Below are 22,440 nucleotides of genomic sequence, written 5' to 3' on the forward strand. Positions count from 1 at the left end.
AGATATAGGTGTAGCATTTCATACGTTGGTCGTTTGTCTGATAGATTGTTGGTATTTTAAAATCAAACAATGTTAAGTAGCCTTTAGACTAACAACTCTTTGTACTTTAACTTTGTAACACAAAGAGAAGGTAGATAAAGGAACTAATCGGGTGTATACAACTCACTTGTAATGACTGCAGTAAAGTATTGTTGGTCAGACAGACGCAGTTTAATGCTAGATTTATAAGAGCATGTTTCGCATATAGGAATGGCTTCCTGATAAGTCGATTTTGCCAAACATTTTGTGGAACAATCATTCTTTATCCGGACTCCGATTCGTATAATTACATTTTGGCAAGGGTTTCGTCTCGATGTTTTAGAATGCATGGAGATAATTTAGAACAACAGTTATCGGGGTCTATTATTAATGAGCAGGTAAATTTAGTTTCATCTCCCTTTGCTACGGCTTGGATCTAATTAGCAATGGTAGTTAATAAACATGCCTTACGTAAATAAATAAAAAATCAAGGTAGTTTTGAAGGACGGTTAAAAAATTTTATTAATATTTTGGGTAGTTTTTGTTTTTGTTTCATAACGTATGTGGGTACTTGGGGAGTTACAGTGACAAGTTTAAAACGGTGGTTGTGGTTCGTTTAGTTCTAACAACTGGTAGCATGGTTACGTTGTGTCACTTGAGGATGAACTCTGTTGATTCGAACGCGTCAGTTAGTGTGGTGTGGTGGATAGATGGTTTGTGTGATTTGTGTGTGTTCTTACAGTGTGGAGGTGGAGGAACTGCATGAACACGCATATTTTGATAAGCTTAGCTATCGTAAAGTCGCGTGAGCAAGGATTATTTTAGTTCATTGACTAATGCTAAGTATATTTTGTCTTCCGACCCTTACAGTGTTACAGTCTTCAAAAAATTTCCAAAGAAAAAAAATTACATATTTCTGGTCAATTAATTATTCAGACGCTTTTTTCGCTACTCTCTTAAAGCGAATCTGATTCGCTCTTGACAGGTTCTTTATTTTGCAACTAGTCTTTACTCCTGGCTTCGTTTCGCGTGAATATTTTTATTATTAAGTATTATATTTCTGGCGATCCGACCAGGCAGTGCTGGCTTTTGAAAGAGCGACCGGGGCGCCAGGTACTACTACAGGGCCGCCGCGCCAGATCAACTAAAATTAATTTTGTCGCTTGTCGTATCTAAATGAGCACCAAATGTAAGACTTGCCCGGGGCGCCTAGATGGCTACTGGGGTAAGTCGTCCTGCGCCCTGGATCATCGCACAATAGTAGGAAGTATGATAAGAAGTTAACATTATGGCATTGGTTGCCAGCTGGTGGCGGGGGATGTCCTCAAGTTCATGACGTGAACGACACTTACAGCAGCCTGTGCGTGCACGGGTTCTCTGTGGCCGGCTACTTGTGGGGCGAGGTCTGTGTGCACGCGTTGAAGGACCCTAAAACGTGAGTATTATGTACTATGAGGTTTTTTATATTATTAGCTTTTGGCCCCAACTTCGTCTGCAGTTTCCTGCGATGAAGTAGCGTTACATTCTGTTTTTATTTATTTATTTATTCCAAGTCAAAGTCAAAATATCTTTATTCAATTTAGGCTATAACAAGCACTTATGACTGTCAAAAAAAAAACTACCACCGGTTCGGAAAAACCTCTGTTGAGAAGAATCCGGCAAGAAACTCAACGAGGATTTTTTTTTTTAAACAGAATTACAATATTATTAAATGATATGTATACATCACAAGTATTTAACACAACTTTATTTTTAATTAAATACAATTTAGAAGTTTATTCGATGCACATAAAAATACATAATAGCAATAACATAATCATATACAAAAAAAAACATTAATCATAATTATAATATAAAAAACAGTTACTTATACTATTAAAAAAAATTTCAAAAATCCCAAAAAAAAAAGAATAAATTATATAATAAAGTAAAACAAAAACTACTCCAACTACTTTACTACTTTATTTTTAACACAGTAGGTTCGCTATTTGAATTTATTATTCGACTGGATGGCAAACGAGCAAGTGGGTCTCCTGATGGTAAGAGATCACCACCGCCCATAAACATCTGCAAGACCAGGGGTATTGCAGATGCGTTGCCAACCTAGAGGCCTAAGATGGGATACCTCAAATGCCAGTAATTTCTCCGGCTGTCTTACTCTCCACGCCGAAACACAACAGTGCAAGCACTGCTGCTTCACGGCAGGATTAGTGAGCAAGATGGTGGTAGCAATCCGGGCGGACCTTGCACAAGGTTTATAATCAGTTTAGTTTTTCTAGACGTTCAGGGGTATATAATGTCCAAAGGTCCAGAGTCCAGATGTACAAAGGCGAACTTATCCCATAAGGGGAATAAATAGGCATCATATGTTTTTTTACAGGCTTTTAATTAACTTGCCCTGTTCGTTTATTTATTTACTAGCTTTTGCCCGCGGCTTCGCTCGCGTTAAATTTGGGGTTCAAAAATCAAGTACATATATAATTAATTATAATTCGTATCGTACCAACTTTGAAACCCTGTTTCGCTGATTCAGGGGTGGAATTTTAGAAAACGTTAAAGTACCTATTACGCGTTTCTTTTGCCCGCGACTTCATACGCGATATAGGATAATATTCCGAGAAATTGTAAAGTGGGTACATGAATTACTGTTATGATCTATTTTAATATTCTTAATTGTCGATTAGAGACACATTGTAGCTTTCTTATTATTAAAATAGTAATGAAAATCTGCCTCGAAATTGAAACTTATTTTTTTTATTCTGCGGAAAGTTCGCATTAAAAAAAAATTGGTCAAGTGCGAGTTGGACTCGTACATGAAGGGTTCCTTAAACAGTTCAGTAAAAGTTTTTCTTAAAATTCTTCTAATATAAGTTTTTTTTTGCTGACTGTACTTTATCCCCTGGTTACCAAAGTACTCGTCAGGACGAATCAAATCGTTTATTCTGTAATTAGGCTGCACCGCAATTCTACACGGTGATTTTTAATCGGTGATCAGGAATAACAAAAAGCGATAAGGACGGTCATACTGAACAACTGTTCCCATGGGACCAATAACAAAATCGGGGTAAAAAAATCAGCTATTTCATAGAAAACCTCAGCACCTCACCAGCCTCAATGAATGAAATCAGGGTTTGTTCCCGATTTTCGTATTGGTCCCATGGGAAAATTTATTCAGTCGGTCATACTGAATAACTTTTCTTTCTTTCTTTATCGCTTTTTGTTATTCCTGATCACCGATTAAAAATCCCCGTGTATACGTCATTTTTTTCCAATTACCAGCGCTTTCGCCGCAACGAACTCGGCAGAAAGTAATTTTTTCAAAATAAATAAAATAATTACAAATAAAATACTTACTTAAAAACTGCAGTTATAAAATTAACGAAAAAATTACATAAAAAAAAATACAGGATGTATGGGGTCCTTTAGTTACAAAACTAAAGCCAATCTTAACTAAGTATATCTACCTTCATGCATGAACATGAAACTTTGTCACTTACTTATAAAAGAGAGTTCGATATCAATTTAAAATAAGTCCTGTTTAAAGCACGCTGGGCGGTAGTAGGATATACCTGTGTTTTCTGTACTGCTTACTTTGTGTTGATGGTCAATAAAGGGTCATTGTATTGTTATGGCCCTAAATCGTTTGTTCCAGTTACCAGCCGGTGCTGGACCGCGTGGCGGCTCAGGTGTGGGACTCGGCCGCCGACATCAGCGAGATCTCCATCGGCGTGCCCAAGGCCGTGTTCCCCAAGAACCAGATCATGCAGAAAACGTTGAAGACCTATATGGAGTGAGTGACCCCTTTAGATTTAGACAATACCAGTGTTTACCCGCGACTTCGCACGCATGATCTATATTTAGCAGTTGAATTTAAATTTCGTTGATTTTAACAAAAATCCCGTGGGAATATCGAGGTAAAAAGTACTAAATAGAACAATTATGCCAAATTTAAAAAAAACCATTTTAAAAAAAGTCAACGAAGTTACGAGTATTTCGAGTAGCAACGGTTTGCTAAATATCAAAATATCAACCTATAACAATCTCTAAAAAGTAGGGCGGGCGTACTTTGAATCGCTCGCTCCGCTCTGGATTCAAAGTAACACCCTCTGTGTAAAAATGACATTTAGTTTAAAAAAAAATACTAAACAAATTATAATTTTTACGGAGCTCTCAGTGCGCGAGTCCGACTTGCAGTTGACCGGTTTTTTCTGCTTGTAATCAAAGTTGATGTTGATAAAAGAAAACGTGCAGATAATAATAAATCCAACAGATAAGATATATTTTCCATTTTTATCATATGATGCTAAGCACATGATAAAATGATAAGTGTATTTATTTGGATTATGTGATTCACGCATCATGTTTGACCTATAAACGTCTTATGCAGTCGAAAATTGACTTAGCAACATAAAAATATCTTTACTGTAATACGAGTATAATGTGACCTGATGGATGCACGAAGGTTCGCATAAAATTTCAATTCATTCATATTATTGGAAATCTGAAGATTATTTTCTTAAAAATTAATAATAAACAACAATCACTAATCAAAGCTTTGTTACTAACGATTATAACTCCGAATAATTCAAGTCCATATTGGTTTAAATCTATAATATAAAAGTGAACCGCCAGAACGGGACAAAAAAAAACGAGACAGAGCAGGATGGCGCTCTAAAACACCATTTTGACACTTTTCTCCCAAACAACGCAATATTTCTCTGGAATTTTAAAGCAATTCGATTCTTTGACCCTGGGAATCGAGAAAAGCTTGAGAAAATATGACATTGGGTGTGTACATTTTTTATATTAAGCAAAATAAAATCACAAGTTCGAATTTCGAGCCAAAAAAAAGCGATCTATTATCTATGCCAGTGTTGCCATTCAGAGATATATTCATTATCCTGCATTGGTCTGTAAAGCTTTTTACCCATTCACTGCCGCGCGCCAGATTACGCTGGGCTTAGAGTCATGAAATTTGGCATGTAGATAGCTGGATGTCTGTAATAACACATAGGCTACTTTTATTCCAATATTCCCACGGGATAGTTGTTCTTAACACAACACCTCAATGAAGATTACGATATAAATTTTGGGATTTCCCACAGGAATTTTGTAACTAATTCAATTGTAACTACCAGATCGCATAGTTTACGCGTGCGAAGCCGCGGGTAAACTCTAGTACAGATAGTTCAACTCAGTTGTGCGCGCGGCCCTATGTGTGGGTAAAGCGATAAGAACACGTCTTGCTCGGACGACGACTGCCGCGTCACGTGAAAGTTGTATATTTACAAGCGCACGCACACATAGGGCCGCGCGCACAACTGTGTTGAACTATCTGTAACTAAATAATAATCACAGACAAAACTGTAACGTCAAACGGACCACTCGACACTAGCGCCATCTAGAAATATTTCGCATGTCAATAAATCCTGTGGGACTGGGCTGGTCACGTCTGCCGCATGCACCCACAGCGATGGGCCCAAATTAGTATCCATTGGGTTCCGTGGGATGGCCATCGTAACAGAGACCGACCGAAGGGGATAGCGGGACGACTTGGACGCATATCAAATAGAGTGGCAGGAGCATGCACTCGATAGGGACGAGTGGCGAAAAGAGGCCTTTGCTCAGCAGTGGAACTCTAACAGGCTAGCAAAAAACCGGCCAAGAGCGTGTCGGACACGCCCGAAATAGGGTTCCGTAGCCATTACGAAAAAAATAAGGAATATTTTGCTAAGGATTTCGTATTATGTACGGAATATCCAAGTTTAGGTTTATTATATACCTTAGGTTGCTTTTTCCTTGTAAGATTGATATACTTAATACCATCCTAAATTTTTTCAAAATTTTTCACCCACCGGTTTAGATTTTAGAGGGGGGGGGGCTCGATTTTAATGAAAATGTGCACTATACAATTGAATATTTTGCAAACACATCACTGAATCGAAAAACCATTTTAGCAACCCCCTAATGGTTTTAAAAGACTTATCTAACGATACCCCACACTACAAGATAGGATGAGAAAAATAAAATCACCCCCCATTTACGTCTATGGGAGGTTGTACTCTAAAAGTACTTATTTTTGAATTTTTTATTGTACCATTTTGTCGGCATAGTTTACATATATATTCGTGCAAAATTACAGCTTTCTTGCATTGATAGTCCCTGAGCAAAGCCGCGGACGGACGTACAGACAGACAGACATGGCGAAACTATAAGGGTTCATTTTGGCTACGGAGCCTTAAAAAACGCTAACTGTTCCAGATACCACATGAAGGCTTCCCAGCCCGCAGCGCCCCGCCACTACATCCGGTCGTCGCAGATGTTCCACACTAACCCGTGCCGCGCGCCCGCGCTGTTCCTGCTGTCCAAGAGCGACCCCGTCGGCGCCGAGCGCTCCAACAGGGCCGTGCACGACAGCTGGCGAGAGATGGGGACCAAGGTAACTTGTTATGACCCATTAACCATGTTCCACACTAACACGTGCCGCGCGCCCGCGCTGTTCCTGCTGTCCAAGAGCGACCCCGTCGGCGCCGAGCGCTCCAACAGGGCCGTGCACGACAGCTGGCGAGAGATGGGGACCAAGGTAACTTGTTATGACCCATTAACCATGTTCCACACTAACACGTGCCGCGCGCCCGCGCTGTTCCTGCTGTCCAAGAGCGACCCCGTCGGCGCCGAGCGCTCCAACAGGGCCGTGCACGACAGCTGGCGAGAGATGGGGACCAAGGTAACTTGTTATGACCCATTAACCATGTTCCACACTAACACGTGCCGCGCGCCCGCGCTGTTCCTGCTGTCCAAGAGCGACCCCGTCGGCGCCGAGCGCTCCAACAGGGCCGTGCACGACAGCTGGCGAGAGATGGGGACCAAGGTAACTTGTTATGACCCATTACCATGTTCCACACTAACACGTGCCGCGCGCCCGCGCTGTTCCTGCTGTCCAAGAGCGACCCCGTCGGCGCCGAGCGCTCCAACAGGGCCGTGCACGACAGCTGGCGAGAGATGGGGACCAAGGTAACTTGTTATGACCCATTACATGTTCCACACTAACACGTGCGCGCGCCCGCGCTGTTCCTGCTGTCCAAGACGACCCCGTCGGCGCCGAGCGCTCCAACAGGGCCGTGCACGACAGCTGGCGAAGATGGGGACCAAGGTAACTTGTTATGACCCATTAACCATGTTCCACACTAACACGTGCCGCGCGCCGCGCTGTTCCTGCTGTCCAAGAGCGACCCCGTCGGCGCCGAGCGCTCCAACAGGGCCGTGCACGACAGCTGGCGAGAGATGGGGACCAAGGTAACTGTTTATGACCCATTAACCATGTTCCACACTAACACGTGCCGCGCCCCGCGCTGTTCCTGCTGTCCAAGAGCGACCCCGTCGGCGCCGAGCGCTCCAACAGGGCCGTGCACGACAGCTGGCGAGAGATGGGGACCAAGGTAACTTGTTATGACCCATTACCATGTTCCACACTAACACGTGCCGCGCGCCCGCGCTGTTCCTGCTGTCCAAGAGCGACCCCGTCGGCGCCGAGCGCTCCAACAGGGCCGTGCACGACAGCTGGCGAGAGATGGGGACCAAGGTAACTTGTTATGACCCATTAACCATGTTCCACACTAACACGTGCCGCGCGCCCGCGCTGTTCCTGCTGTCCAAGAGCGACCCCGTCGGCGCCGAGCGCTCCAACAGGGCCGTGCACGACAGCTGGCGAGAGATGGGGACCAAGGTAACTTGTTATGACCCATTAACCATGTTCCACACTAACACGTGCCGCGCGCCCGCGCTGTTCCTGCTGTCCAAGAGCGACCCCGTGGGCGACGAGCGCTCCAACAGGGCCGTGCACGACAGCTGGCGAGAGATGGGGACCAAGGTAACTTGTTATGACCCATTAACCATGTTCCACACTAACACGTGCCGCGCGCCCGCGCTGTTCCTGCTGTCCAAGAGTGACCCGTCGGCGCCGAGCGCTCCAACAGGGCCGTGCACGACAGCTGGCGAGAGATGGGGACCAAGGTAACTTGTTATGACCCATTAACCATGTTCCACACTAACACGTGCCGCGCGCCCGCGCTGTTCCTGCTGTCCAAAGAGCGACCCGTCGGCGCCGAGCGCTCCAACAGGGCCGTGCACGACAGCTGGCGAGAGATGGGGACCAAGGTAACTTGTTATGACCCATTAACCATGTCCTTCGGCGATTATTCGAACGTTTAAACCGCCTCATTTTTGTGGGCACATTTTTTTTAATTGACTAGATTTTTATGTCGTTTTCGATTATTTGTTAGTTTCTGTTCATCCGCTCAGCTGTTTCTACCAGGGATCTTATGGATATAACATTTCGGATGTGGATACGGATATACGTATGTCAAACATAATACCGGTTACGGTTACAGATATTAAATTATTACAGATTATCCGATAGTTTTGATTACGGATATTAGATTTTTTTAAAGTGTAAAAGTAAAATACAAATAGGAATATAAATGATTTTACTTTATTGTAATACTCGTATAGGCTGACCAGGAATGTAAAAAACCTGACGCCAGGGCAGCACTTCTACGTTTTATATGGCAACATTCTATACACTTACTATACGGTACCTACCAGTCATATTGACAACAGTGTCGGTGATGTTATTTAAAGGAATATTTTCTAATCCTGCAGACTTTTTCTATGACTAATACTTTTATAGATTGTGAATTATTCTCCTTCCAAGGCTATGGATAATCTTCGGCATTTTAAGGCACAAAAACACAAAATAACACTTTAAAATATGACGCGCAAACAACGTTAAACTTTGACAGCAATAGACAGATGACATTTGAATTTATTGTTACCAGTGCAAGAAATTAGTTCTATTAGTTTTCCGCAATATGGCGAGGTTTTTTATAATTCTGGTCAGCCTTTAGTTACGAGTCGTAAGTTACGACTAAGCAATAGAAATAATAAACAATAGTTACACAGGACGCGCGCGGTTGATCTGTCGGCTCCGCAGGGCAAATACATACAAAAACCTGTCACAACATGTCGCATTTAGACTCCGTCCCTTTCCGAAACTATCCGAATTTTTTTATATCAAATTCGGTTACGGTTACGTTACCGATGGTTTTTAATTTCGGATATCCGACAGTTGCGGTTACGTATACGGAGCTCCATAACATCCCTAGTTTCTATTAGAGATGTTCCGTGAGTCACAGACGGTTCTGACAGAATGTCAGCGCTGCAGGCGTCCAACGCCTCAGCATTATGCTGAGTCAGTTTCACTTTTGCGTGGACACACAAAATCGTGTATTTCTTTTTTGTTTTATTTGTGTTTGCTTTTTGTTTTTTTTTTGTTTTGATGATGAATAAGACTAGTTATGACTAGCTTAACGTTACGATTGTACGTACAGTGCACGTGGAAGTGCTGGGACAAGTCTCCGCACGTGCAGCACTACAGCCACCACCCGCAAGAGTACCTGGCCGCGCTCTACCAGCACCTCGACAAGTACGGGCTCGTCTCGCAGCCCGAAAAGATGCGCGTGCGGCTATAACTGGACCGGTGAGACTACCTTCATCAATCATCATTATATCAGCCGCAGGACGTTCGCTGTTGGACGTCCTGCGGCATCGACAGCTGGACGTTTGGAATAATAATGCTTTTTATCTCGTTTTTCCCACTGGTTAGGGATAAAATGTCTAACTCACAACTGCTGAGCATATTCGTGCTCATACTTTTTTTATATGAGCATTTAATGAATAAATAATAATAAATAAATAAATATGTGACACCAATGAGGGCTGTCGCGTATGAATTCGCCACTAGAGGCGCTAGTGTAGCGTGAGGTCTCCGAAATGTCAAATCTCATAGTTTTTGGGTGAGCTACGCGGGTTTATTTATAATTAGAATAATTTTGTGAATATTTTGCAATATCTGAAATTAATTATGGCAAATGTCTGTGTTTTGAGACAGTTTTGTCTTTCGGAAACCTTTGTCCTCCCTTTTTACCGAACAAAACGGGGACTATGCCACACTGTGGCATGCTCGATATTTTTATGGTACGGCTTTAAGGTGTATTAAATAGGATTTTTATCTAAACTTTGTTTTCACGCCCGTAATAACAGACTCTGAAAGCCTTACTTAAAACCTCACACAACAGTGCGCCATCTAGTCAGACAAAAAACGATAGCCCTCATTGACCTAGTCCCAAACCCCCAAACTAAGCAAAACTTGTACTATGGACACTAGGCAACGGATAAACATACTTATAATAGATAAATACATACTTAAACATCCAAGACCCGAGAACAATATTGTTTTATGCAACGTCAATGAGAACCGCAATGTAATTTTAAGGAATTCCCGTGAAATTTTAGTAAAAACCCGGAATTTCAATTGAAGGATTACGCGTTCGAATACGCATATCCATAATTTTCTATCGACTGTAAGATTAAAATTTCATAAGCTCGTACAAATCATCACTCTCCGAACGTCGATGGTTTTTTTTTATTAGCTAATTATTTATTTGTTTTATTTACAACCGGCCTTTTCCTTTTCAGGAACTGTGATGACGTCAACAAATTTAAAAAAAAGAAGAAATAATACATGAAAATCGTTAGACCCCATTGACTAGGAACTTAACACCACAGATTTGTGTGACACACAATGAAGCAGCCGCATTTGACCAGCGTTCTACACACAACTGATATTTTAATTTTACCTAAGGGACAGTACATAGGACTTTTTAATAGGCACTGTAATGTTGTTATGTTCCAAGTCATTTTTTTTCTTTTTTCTAGCTGTAAGTTTTACTGCGTGAGGAGTGAAAAAAAAGTATTTCTACACAGCTCAAGTGAAGAAATACAACTTTCTATTTTAGAGTTTTAATCTTGAAAATTAGCTTTGATTGTTTTTTTTTTATCGTAAAGGCACTAAATATAAAAATTTCATGACATTTGTTGTAAATCAAAGAAAATGTAAACGTCATTATGCCTTTGTTTTACATAAAATCACTCTATTTAACCTCAAACAATTGAATCTACACAGGGTGTCATAAAAGATAAGAACTCTTTTATTTAGTGCGCAATGTTAGCTAATGAGCGACTGATAGGTGGAGTCCAACGATAAAATTAAATAAAAACATCGTGCAAAACTGTTTCCACTGTATGGTTTACGTCAGTTATGTGATAGTTACTTGACGTCTCATTGAATTTCTACTTTTTACTATGCACTAAAAATAACACCAACGCTCGAGAAAATGCAATCTAAATATATAATAATTTTCAATTGTATTTAGAATTAGTCAATTTTGTACGTATGCCGTTGTGTTGTGTTGTAAAAAAAAAGTTAAGTTGTCCATTAGATAAAAAAGAGCGCTGACTATACCTGTGCAGTGGTCGATTTTTGGGCCAAATTTGAGGTAGGAGGCGAGACGGGAGAATTCTATGTGCCCTTTGACTCTTTTTGAGCGCTCTTTTTAAATTTGCGGACCTATTATAATAACTTATACGTCTATTGTAGAATCCTGTGACGTTTATTTGTAATCGTTGAATCATTGTTAAAGTATGAAATGGATTTCGCTTTATATATTTTTTTCTACATTACTATTTTTATAAAACCTTGGGTTCGTTCGATTTTGCGAATTTATCAATATGCCTAACAGTTAATATATGGGTTCTGATCATTGTATTTGAGGTTTGGGAACGCCTAGTTAGACATTAAAGTCGGTTTATATGGAGTGAAATGGTTAGTCAGTGCCTTTGTGTAAGACTTATAATATACCTGGGATGAATACGTCTAAGATCGAGCTATTAGGCACAGTACCGTAAGTTTTTGATATCACTGCAATTTATCTTTAGCACTAGATGCAAGTGTAGTCTAAGCTTCAATTCTCCATCGTAGTTTACTTAGATTATTTGTAAAATCTGATTTGTACAGTCAGCAGACGCGAACGAAAAGTAAAAAACGACTTGTCAATTAATGAAATAAGTATTTTTGAGATCTTCATCTAATCCAAGAGACACTCAAGTAGTTGGCCAATTAAGTGCTCTGCCATTTTTTGTGACAGTTCTTACGTCAGAATAATAGTTATTTATGTGGCTGGTGCATAATGAGAGGCATTAAAGTAAGAGTTTGGTCATAATAAGATCACACGAGTGTTTTAATACCTAATTATGTATAGCCGCATACATAACTTTATCTACATGCATATCATAAGTTTTCTATAATATGTTCAGATATGGCCTGTATTTTGACTTTGAAATGAAATGAAATATATGAAATATTTATTTATTTGCTTTGACTTTGACTTGTTTTCTACAATATGTAGATTTTTTTGGTTGATTGTACATACACACATTACACTTTGGTAAATGACGATAGTATAGGTTGGTCATGGACGTTTAGATTAATCTATTAACGTTATTTGTTATCGCAGCCTCTGGCGTCCATTAGACAAAACAAAAAGTTGATAAATTGCTTTCCATCGCGAATAGTGGTACAAAAGGTTAAACTTGTAGCTTCGTGAAATGGGTACTCGCAAATACACTTACGATGTCATTTAGAATGAATCTACGTGTGAATGAAGGTTCAATAACCTATTTATTACATTAAATTGGTGTCAAAAGCTCGTTTATTTGAAATTGACAACTTGTGATAAAAAAATTAAAAAAATGTCCTACTTTTTAGATTTATTTTGCTCGCATGTTTCTATTATTTTTATCTAAATAGAAAAGTATATAAGTATTGATACTCTGAAACTATGTTAAATCATCCTTTTTTGTTTAGGAGTGTTCTCTCATGTTTACTATTTACCTTTATATGCTAGAATGTAGACATAAGCTGTACGTGCTCCTTAGAAATATTTGATAAATAAAAGTTAATTACAATAAATCCAACAGCCGTTTTTTATTTGTTAAAAAAACATAACAATAAAATAAAAGTAAGACAGGCGAAATATCGCTAGATGGCTTTAGTATCGTGAGGTTTTTTTGACGTTACGGTCTTGCTTGCTATTGGTTAATAACTAAAGGAGCCATTGCAAGCAATACCATAACTTCAAAAAAACCTCACGATACTACCACCATTCAGCGATACTTCGCCTGTATTTTAGCCCTCATTAAGTACAGTCCGCGGCACGTAACTAGTGCTGACTGTTAATTTCTAGGTATGTGCCCCCCCTCCCCCAACAATGCTTTTTTTCGCGCAGTTTCACTTTCTCTTACGTGCCGCAGGCTTTAATAACGCCTTCAACATACCCAATGAGCCATTTATAAACTCCGCTCTTCATTACCTCTCGCCCCGCTCCAGTGGACACAGCCTAATTTTCGAGATAACATAGTATCCAGTATAGTCAGCATCAAATATCGATAATATATTGTAGCAGCCAGGGTTCAAATACTTCGGCACGCCATGTATTTCATATCACGTGCCGAAGTATTTGACCATTTTGGCCGCCGCTACAATATATTTGATGCTGACTGTACATATGAATAAAACAGTCTGTTTACAAGATAACATTTATTGATTGACATAAATTATCTAATGTTATGTTTATTAGGCCTGGGCCTACTCCTCTTCTTATTTGGATTCTTGTTTATCTTCTGCTTAGGCTGTTTCACTCTCTCTTTCGCCGCCATCTTTAACTTCCACGACTTTCCGCTCTTCTTTTTCTCCATCTTTACATTTTGTCTGTGTATTTCTGCTTGCGTTCTCAGTTTATGCGCATTTCTCATCTTGTGCTGCGCTCCCTCTTTGGCCGTCAAACCGGAATATTCTAATTCTTCATCGACCCTTGGTTTCCTTACAAACTTACCTGTATCTTCCTGACTTCTGTTACGTTTCCGATTGCCACCAAAGCCGTTTTGTTTTTTGTCATTTTGGTTCTGGTTTTTGTTAACCTTCTTGTCGAACTTTCCTTTTTTGACGTAGCTCTCGTCCGGTTGTGTTGGTAGCTTTCGTTTCCTGTTACGCTTCTTGTTTTGGCTATCGTCTTCTTTGTTGGCTAGAGGATTGTTGGCTATGGATTTCTCTAGCCTCTTCTTTCTGGCATTTAGGGCGGTCCGATCTTCTATCGAGAAGGATACAATTGGTCTCTATAAAGTAAAAAATATAATGTAATAAACGTTTTGTTATAACACGTTATAGTTTGAGCGACTAAACAGTCTATGGCGTAGTATTCAGCCGAATAATAAGTCTCCAGAAGTGAATCTGGATAATTTCAAATGTTTCGGCAAGTTAATAAATGCAACTGACCAGAACACCCTTGTAAAAGTATTTAAAGGATTCTTAATTGAGTATCACTCGGACTTACTCAAACGACTAGAAAAACTATGTATCTCCTAGAAATTAAAGTGTTATAGGCCACTTTTCATCCCGATAAAAAAACTTACGTTGTTCTTGTCGAAGATTTCTGGGTTATTGTTCAGTTTCCTGAGGCACGCCAGAGCGTCCTCGTGCCGCATGAACATGACGAACCCGTAGCCTTTTGATCTGAAATATTCAATCAAAATAAAAGCCAGGAACCTGTTAAAAGGATAAAAAACCCTTTAGGGGCATACATGTCCAAATGTCAGAAAGTCCAGGTGTCACATTGTCCATGGTCAAAAAGTCCGAAGGATGAAACGTCCTAGTGTCTAAAAGTCCTAGCGTCAAAAAGTCCATGGTCAAAAAGTCCGAAGGATGAAACATCCTAGTGTCTGAAAGTCTTAGCGTCAAAAAGTCCGAAGGATTAAACGTCCTAGTTCTGAAGGCCTGAATCCCATAATGTCTCATTGTATAAAAATATGACTAACACAACTAAATGATAAATATAACTGAAATAGATTAGAGAGTTAGATTGCTCAGCTGCATTATTTTCAGTCTATTATCTAACACCCTGAGGCCCATTCTCAGTAAGATCCAGATGCATCTATGATGCTTCGTACATGTCGTGTCGAGTCGACAAGAATTGACCAGCTGATCCAGTCATGCAGATGGACTGGGGCCTCATTCTACATTGTCTCTTTCCATATTGTTATCGTATTGTCTACGTGGTGGCAGCTCTTATTGACTTGATAGTAAAGGCGATCGAGTCGAAAACAATTCGATTGCAATAGGTGTAAATAAAACCAAATTAGAATGAGACCCCTGGACTCTCGGACATATGGACTATCCGACATTAGGGCATTATAACCTTCGAACTTTTTGACAATGGACAATGTGACACCTGGACTCTCAGAGATATGGACTATTCGACACCTGGACTCTCAGAGATATGGACTATCCGACATTAGGGCATTATAACCTTCAAACTTTTTGACAATGGACAATGTGACACCCGAACTCTCGGACATATGGACTATCCGACATTAAGGCATTATAACCTTCGAACTTTTGACAATGGACAATGTGACACCTGGACGTTCTGACATTTGGACATGCTCTGATAATGAACTCTGATTAAGTTCGAAACGCATCAGCGCAGTGCGGTGGTGTTGATAGTTCGGTTTGTGTGATGTATGTGCTCTCACAGTGTGGAGGTGGAAGAGATGTTAGATCCCGAACTTTATTTATTCGGAGTATATCCGTTGAGCACACATTTGTTGCATAGACGTAGCTATCATAAGGTCGCGGAGCACTAGACTACCTTTCCTCCAAGGTGTGACGTCATTCACGTGTGAACTCTAAGAAGCAGGGGGGCTACTACGAAATTCGAAGTTCGTATCGTACCGTCCCTCTCACTTTCGTATTAAATAATATTAGCGTAAGTGGGACGGCAAAATACGTAGTTCTAAATTTGCACTTCGTAGTATGGGGCGTGTTACTCACGGGTGCTTTCCGTCAGTGCCGACGAGTGCCCTCAGATCCCGCATGACGCGGCACTCTGTGATGGCGGCGCGCGCACCCGCCGCCGACACACATATGCGTCGCAGCTTGTTGTCGTCGAAGTGGGTTGGCAGGTTGGAGACGACCAGCCGGTAACGGGAGACGAATCTGTAAGTTCAAAATTTAAGGTTTTTGTTGAACAAAGCCCGTTTTTAATACATTTTTGCTGTTTTTTTTTTTAAAGAAACTTATAGGGTACTTCCGATTGTCCTGTATAGAAACTTGGAATTTGGCATGAAGGAAGGTAGCTCTTATAGATCAACCAGTACGAAAAGTCTGGAAATCTTATTTTTTATGTCTATCTGTCTATGTAAGTATGGTGGTGGTGGTGGTGGTGGTAGGTGGTGCAATAAAGAATATTTGTATTGTATTGTATTGTTGTATAGTTGAAACATTTTGAAGTGAGCTCATGTATCTATACAATCCCTAACCTGCTTTTGTTCCTGAAATCGCCATCCAGTTACGTACGAAAAAGTATAGAAATACATTACACATATGTTTAATTTTCAAACTTATTCCTTGATGAGTAGGTTTGAAATGGCCTAAGAGGTAAATAGCGTACTCTTTTGCGTCGGAGGTTAAAAATACCCACCTGTTCAAATTCTTTAGCATTTGCGTCTTGCTCCGCTCGAGCGCCAACCGCTTGCTCATATCCGATGCGGAGACGCCCACAGCTGCCTTCGTGCCGGCCACGACCACTGCAACAAAACACTTGTACAGTTACCAGCACCAATATCTCACACAACAAGCGTGCATAATCTGATACGACTCTTATTTCTAGGGCCGGAAGGACGTGTCAGATATTTTTGCACGCTCTGCTTTGGCAAATATTAATGCTGATGACTGTACCACCGTCGACGAGCACAACGGCCACTCTGTCAAGAGTGTAGCGACTTAGAAGAAGAGTTTTTTATAGTAGATTACTGTTGTTACATTGGATGGAAGTAGGCAATTGTTGACTGAGTATGAGTACTGAACGGACGAGCTTGCGAGTTATATTAGTCTCGGCTGGAATAGCAATTGCTGGCTTCGCAATAATATAAAGCTTTTCTCAAAAATGGTGAAGGAAAACAACTAAATTAGAATAACCTTTTTCTAGAAATATACTATGACAAAATTCCACGCACAGGCTAACACAGATGAGTAATATTTACCTCGACGTTTCGGCAACATAACAGTGGCCGTGGTCACGAGTAGACGAGTGAATAAGTCCTGTGCGTGGTATTTTGACTATGAGTGAAAATCACGAAATTTTAAGACATTATATTATTATAATATGACATTTAATTTTATTCCAATAACTATTCGATGTTATTTTTATTCTTTCCATCTAATGTATTTTTATGTGTATCGTATATGTGTAAATAAATTTCTCTCTCTCTCTCTCTCTCAAAAAATAACTGATACCGGCCATTTGAGTTAGCTGTATACAATTTATCCCAATATTTACATGCCCGTTTTAACTTCTTAAAAAGTTTGTAACTCGAGAAAAATGGAATTTGTATGTGACATTGTTGTCGAGTTGGCAAGCCGGAAATCTCATTTAATTTTTAAATTTTCGCTGAGAATAATATCAACTTTTACGGACATTTTTTAAGAAAAAATCTTCCATACCTCCCTCCTTGACCAGATACAGGTTCCGGTTGTCTTTGGGCTGTTTGCTGGCCTTCTGCAGATTTTCCCGCTTGAGCGCCGGCCGCGGCTGTAGAATCTGTCCCTCCAAACGCAACTCCTCGCCCGGCAGCGAGAGGAAACGGGCGGCGTCTTCTTTGTGCTATGGATACGAAATTTTAAATTAAAATGAAGATCAATGTAATATAATTTAAAGTTTAAAATATTGGCATACACGGGTAAAAAAAGATGTGTCATTTAGGAAAACCGGCCAAGTGCGAGGTGAACTCGCGTGGAGAGGGTTCCCTACAATGCCAAAGTCAAATGTTTTCCTATATTTTTTATATATTTATACAGTGCTTTTTAAATTTTATTACCTCTTATGTAAATTATTTATGCTAATCTAACCTAAACTAACACAGTATACATCATAACTAAACTAAGAAAATAGCAACTAAAAATTTAACACATTAAGTTACAAATATTAATTAAAAAGTAGGAGAATAAAACTAATTTTAAAATAAAAAGTATACACAAGTATACAAAGTCCGAATAAAATATTTTTGAATTTGAATTTGAATCGCAGTTGACCCGCGGCAAGGATCCCAGGATACTGGCAGCATTGCCACGCTGGATCGCGAGACTTAGCCGTTGGGTAAAGTAGGAGCCAGCCCTGAGATCACCAGTGGCATGGACCAACCTTGTGGACAACCTTGCACAGTATCTTTGTTTGAGACGACCACGAGCCCAGTCTCTACAGCCAGCGCAACAAATTTGTATTTAGCGCATAGTTGTGAGTACTTTCTGGACTTTATACTTTTTAAATTAATACGAAATATCACATCTCACAGTAAGATGCGAGTTAACAACTACTAGCGCTATCTAGTAGTGTTTTAGTGAAATATTTTCCGTGAACGTATTTTATTGAGTTTACCACATTATTTTTGATAGAATTCTTCTAAGTTTTCCTGTAATCTCTAGAAGCAACAAATTTTTGTATTTTTTTTTCAAAATATTAGGCTCAGTAGTTTCGGAGATCAGGGGGGGGGATGTTCAATTTTAATAATAATAATAATAATTTTTAATTTGCTCATTTGTCCCCCGAAAATTACCCTTATTTAAAAAAAAAAATATTTATTTACTTTGCACATCTGTGTTTGGGTCATAGGATTACATCATCCTACCAAATTTCACCTGATTTGGCCTAGTAGATTCAGAGCAAAATGGCTGTGACAGACACGCACAACTGATCCTGCGGTAATTTTTACTTTTATTTACCTCAAACTTGACAAATCCCGATCCCTTGGAGTGCTCAGTCATTCTGTCGACGCAGACCAGCGCGTATTTGACGGGCCCGGTCCGTTCCACGAACTCCTTCAGCAAATCGTTGTCTATGCTGAACGGGATGTTGGTTACGAAGACCGTGCAGCCGTCTTCTGCGTCGTTCAGTTGTATCCTGTAAGTGATAACATTAAAAAATATTTATAAACGTAAAATTAATCTGGGTTTATTCTAGACATGGGTAATCTCGACTCCGAGAAGGGATCTGATTCACTAAATCCAGCTCCGGTGTTGGTACCGAATCCGCTTATTGACTCAGACTCTTTTATTGACTCCGGTTCTTTTGAGCAATTATTAGTTTGTCTATGGCCGATCCGAAATGGTTCGGTACCGAGGTACAACCGATCCGGATCCGAGGTGCTGACTGCTGAAGTACCGATTCGTCCTAATGACTCTTTTGAATCTGTGAGTCACTTCGGATATACTTACTACTGGCGAACCGGCTCCAGGTAGCGGCTCTGAAATTGGTATCATGCTAGCTAGCCCTCTTCCTCTCGTAATAAATGCTATTAGCGTGAGCGGGACGGCACATATCCGATCCGATCCAACGTGATTGAACGAAATTGAAGTGCGTGCTGAATCGCCGATCGCGAATCGCTCGATCCATTAGGTTGGTTAGAGTTAATTACTCCTCGGAGTCAATAAGATTTGAAAGGAGTCAATAAGGGATTCAGATCCACTTAAGGATTTACCCATCTCAAATTTATTGCTACTGATGGTTAGTTGTTTGCTTAGTGTTCAGTTGGTGGTTTGGGTTTCTTCAATGAAAAACCATTTAGTTTAGTCAAATAGATGACTGTATTGGCCAGCTATCCAGCCCAGCTACGAAGCTTTGCAGCTACAAAAGTCCTGGATTTGATCCTGTTAGCAATTGAAGAATTCAAAATGTAAGACATAATAAACTGTTTTATATTAAAATAGAAACTTTACCGTTTCCTTTCAGCAATTGTGCTAGTTTCACTTTGATTATCCATTTCGTCATCATCATGATCCATTTCTTCCTCATCATCATTTTCTTCCCCACTATCATTTTCTTCATCATCCTCATCATCTTCGTCTTTCTCATCACTGTCTTCATCACCCTTAGAGTCATCATCTGAATCAGCTGATTCCTCATCAGATTCACCTATAAAAATAATGTAAAATAAAATAGTGACTGATATATCACAACTTCCACATCAGAATTTGATTTATTATCTTTGATCAACCTATGTATCTATTAAAATATGAAAAATTATTCAATAAGCATATGTAACTACTTATTATAACAGTCTCAATACACTACTAAGTAATGAGTATGTAAGAGTGACTACTACTAAGAATGGGACTGTTATTATGACTGTTAGTGAGTGTGTCTAGTGAGTGTGAGAGATCTAGAAATCAAGACAATTTTTACAATCAACATTAATTTGTATGTAAAGGTTAAATTTATGGCTAAAAGTTTTATTTTTGACTTACTTTTGACCTCCTGTTTTAGATCATCACCAGAGATGATAATCGGAGGTTTATTATCATCATAATCACTGTCAGAATCTTCTTTCTTTACTTTATTCTCTAATTCAATCTGCTTGTTCACCACAAACTGCATATACTTATCTTTGGCCACAGCCCAATCCACAGATATAGGACGACCTGTAAGAAGAAATTGAATTTTTATAAAAAGAGATTAACTAGCAAATGGGTCATCAACATTTATTAACATTTTTACAAACAAATATTTTTTTTTACCTGCTTTTTGTATTTATATGGTTTCCCGTTAGTAAAAAACACTTGTTGTGTCATACAGACTAGTAGTACATAGATGCCACTTAGCGATAAATTATTGGTAAAGTAAGTTGATAGCTACCATTTTAAGAATACATACAATTTTTTTTTATTAAAAAATACATATTTTAGTGCTATGGTGAGCAGACAACATGTCAAAGTCAAAGTAAAAATATCTTTATTCAATTTAGGCTATAACAAGCACTTATGAATGTCAAAAAAATCTACGACCGGTTTGGAAAAAACCTCTGTTGAGAAGAATCCGGCAAGAAACGGTTCAAGAAAGAAATGGTTCCATCCCATCCTCCTAAAATCCTCACATAGTTTTTAAATAAGTGCTACATTAGGAACCACTAGTTTAGGACACTTTGAAGCAGAATAAACAATTAAAAGGCAAAAAAAAATAAAAAATTTAAGCTGTTTATTTCAAGCAAAAGAACAAAAAGCATTTTACAATAATTAAAGTGAGTCCTTAATCCTAATTTTAAGGATTTTGCGTGGCCTCGATTAGCGAAAGACTGAGTTGCTCACGCGTAATTAGTCTAAGTATACATGGAAGTAGATATTACACTGGCAATTACACTGAGTCATTCGCCGCATGCTGCATGCGGCTACCGAAAAAGTGTAAAGAATATGGTAGTCGGCCACATTCGGCGAGCGACAGCTGCCACCGCCATAATATGGCTGCCGCAGTAGACGGACAGACTAATGTAAAGACAATGTTTGTTCGCCAAAGTAGTTTGAAACAAATTCGGCCATTAGGTGAATGACGCAGTGTAATTGCCGCTTAAGACTGTAGTATATTTACCCAAGAATGGTTTCATATTGGTATTCAATAGTGCCTTCTTAGCCATTGGTATATTTTTGTAATGCACAAAGGCACAGCCAACCAGCTGGCCGTCAGGCTTCTTCAGCAGTTTAACCTCGAGGATATCTCCATATGGTGCAAAGTGCTCTTTTAGAGACTCCTCAGTTGCCTTGAAGGAGACATTTCGGACTATGAGTCTAGCATTGCGGTTTATCCTGGGTTGATCTTTCATTTTTGTTTCTGCAAAAAAAACATTATTGATTAGAAGGTATTAGGATGTAGTAAAATAAAAGCTAATCATATATGTCATGACTGGCGAAAGGTGACACTTGTTATTAGGTCATCATCCCTCCACCATACAGGTTGTCGCACACATAGCCACTCGGCACCGGATCGGCGCCGCCTCAACTTGAACCGTCCAGTATTCTTTGTGAAATTCCATACTGTAACGCACACATATCGGCAATACTAAGACTATGCCATACCTTTTACATTATTAGTGTCTTCATTAGACCCACCATCGTTGAACTTTTTCCAGGGCTCATGTTCAGGACCCTGTTTCTTTTCACCATATTTGTCTTTTTGGACCGCCCACGAAACGAAAATCGGGCGGCCCAGGAATGGCTTCTTATTAGTGGCAGCGATGGCCTTGTTAGCCATCGGCACATGAGTGAAGTGCACAAAACCACATCCCACCAGTTTACCATCAGGTTTCTTCAAGAGTTTCACCTCTTCTACGTTTCCGTATGAACTGAAGTGCTCCCTCAAGGATTCCTCTGTAGCCTTAAAAGATATGTTCCGGACTATCAGCCTGGCGTTTCTGTTGACACCATCTTTGAATTTACTATTCTCATTCTCATCCTCAGACATTTTTGGCAATTAAATTCACGTGTGCTCAAACGAAAACTTAACCTCTTTATAATATGTCAAACAAATGTCTAAAAAAATAATGTTGAATGAATGTATCGCTTCCTGCTTGCGCTGCTGCCACAGATTACTAATATGTGTAGAACCCTATTTTCTGCAGGGCTACTACGAAACTCTAATCTCGAAGTTC

General features: G+C 39.8%; 2 protein-coding genes across 2 annotated transcripts; one reads left to right on the top strand and one right to left on the bottom strand.

Moving 5' to 3' along the window:
* The first annotated feature begins 362 nt into the window (after positions 1-362).
* On the top strand, positions 363-11,046 carry LOC141435862 (uncharacterized). The gene is made up of 9 exons (XM_074098687.1): positions 363-416; positions 1,299-1,453; positions 3,671-3,808; positions 6,280-7,032; positions 7,278-7,457; positions 7,564-7,888; positions 7,984-8,175; positions 9,408-9,556; positions 10,555-11,046. The coding sequence occupies exons 1-8, from the start codon at positions 363-365 to the stop codon at positions 9,546-9,548; spliced, it is 1,938 nt and encodes a 645-aa protein (XP_073954788.1). The 3' UTR covers positions 9,549-9,556; positions 10,555-11,046.
* A 2,452-nt stretch (positions 11,047-13,498) lies between these two features.
* LOC141435868 (RNA-binding protein 28) lies at positions 13,499-22,352 on the bottom strand. The gene is made up of 10 exons (XM_074098702.1): positions 21,869-22,352; positions 21,384-21,623; positions 20,270-20,443; positions 19,742-19,937; positions 18,749-18,926; positions 17,474-17,633; positions 16,452-16,557; positions 15,803-15,967; positions 14,386-14,485; positions 13,499-14,088 (listed from the first exon to the last, which is right to left on the bottom strand). Exons 1-10 carry the CDS (start codon positions 22,251-22,253, stop codon positions 13,531-13,533), a joined length of 2,262 nt encoding a protein of 753 aa, XP_073954803.1. The 5' UTR covers positions 22,254-22,352; the 3' UTR covers positions 13,499-13,530.
* Positions 22,353-22,440: the final 88 nt, after the last annotated feature.

This window comes from Choristoneura fumiferana, chromosome 15 (assembly GCF_025370935.1).
Source record: "Choristoneura fumiferana chromosome 15, NRCan_CFum_1, whole genome shotgun sequence".
Classification (NCBI taxonomy): domain Eukaryota; kingdom Metazoa; phylum Arthropoda; class Insecta; order Lepidoptera; family Tortricidae; genus Choristoneura; species Choristoneura fumiferana.

What these genes read in the sequence shown, in the direction of transcription:
- LOC141435862 (XM_074098687.1), top strand. Translation starts at nt 363, where the DNA reads ATGCATGGAGATAATTTAGAACAACAGTTATCGGGGTCTATTATTAAT. An exon ending in GGCGAGAGATGGGGACCAAG is followed by an intron (nt 7,033 to 7,277) that starts GTAACTTGTTAT and finishes GCGCTCCAACAG; the next exon opens with GGCCGTGCACGACAGCTGGC. An exon ending in GGCGAGAGATGGGGACCAAG is followed by an intron (nt 7,889 to 7,983) that starts GTAACTTGTTAT and finishes GTCGGCGCCGAG; the next exon opens with CGCTCCAACAGGGCCGTGCA.
- LOC141435868 (XM_074098702.1), bottom strand. Translation starts at nt 22,253, where the DNA reads ATGTCTGAGGATGAGAATGAGAATAGTAAATTCAAAGATGGTGTCAAC. An exon ending in AGACACTAATAATGTAAAAG is followed by an intron (nt 21,624 to 21,868) that starts GTATGGCATAGT and finishes TTTTTTTTGCAG; the next exon opens with AAACAAAAATGAAAGATCAA. An exon ending in ACAATTGCTGAAAGGAAACG is followed by an intron (nt 18,927 to 19,741) that starts GTAAAGTTTCTA and finishes TATCACTTACAG; the next exon opens with GATACAACTGAACGACGCAG.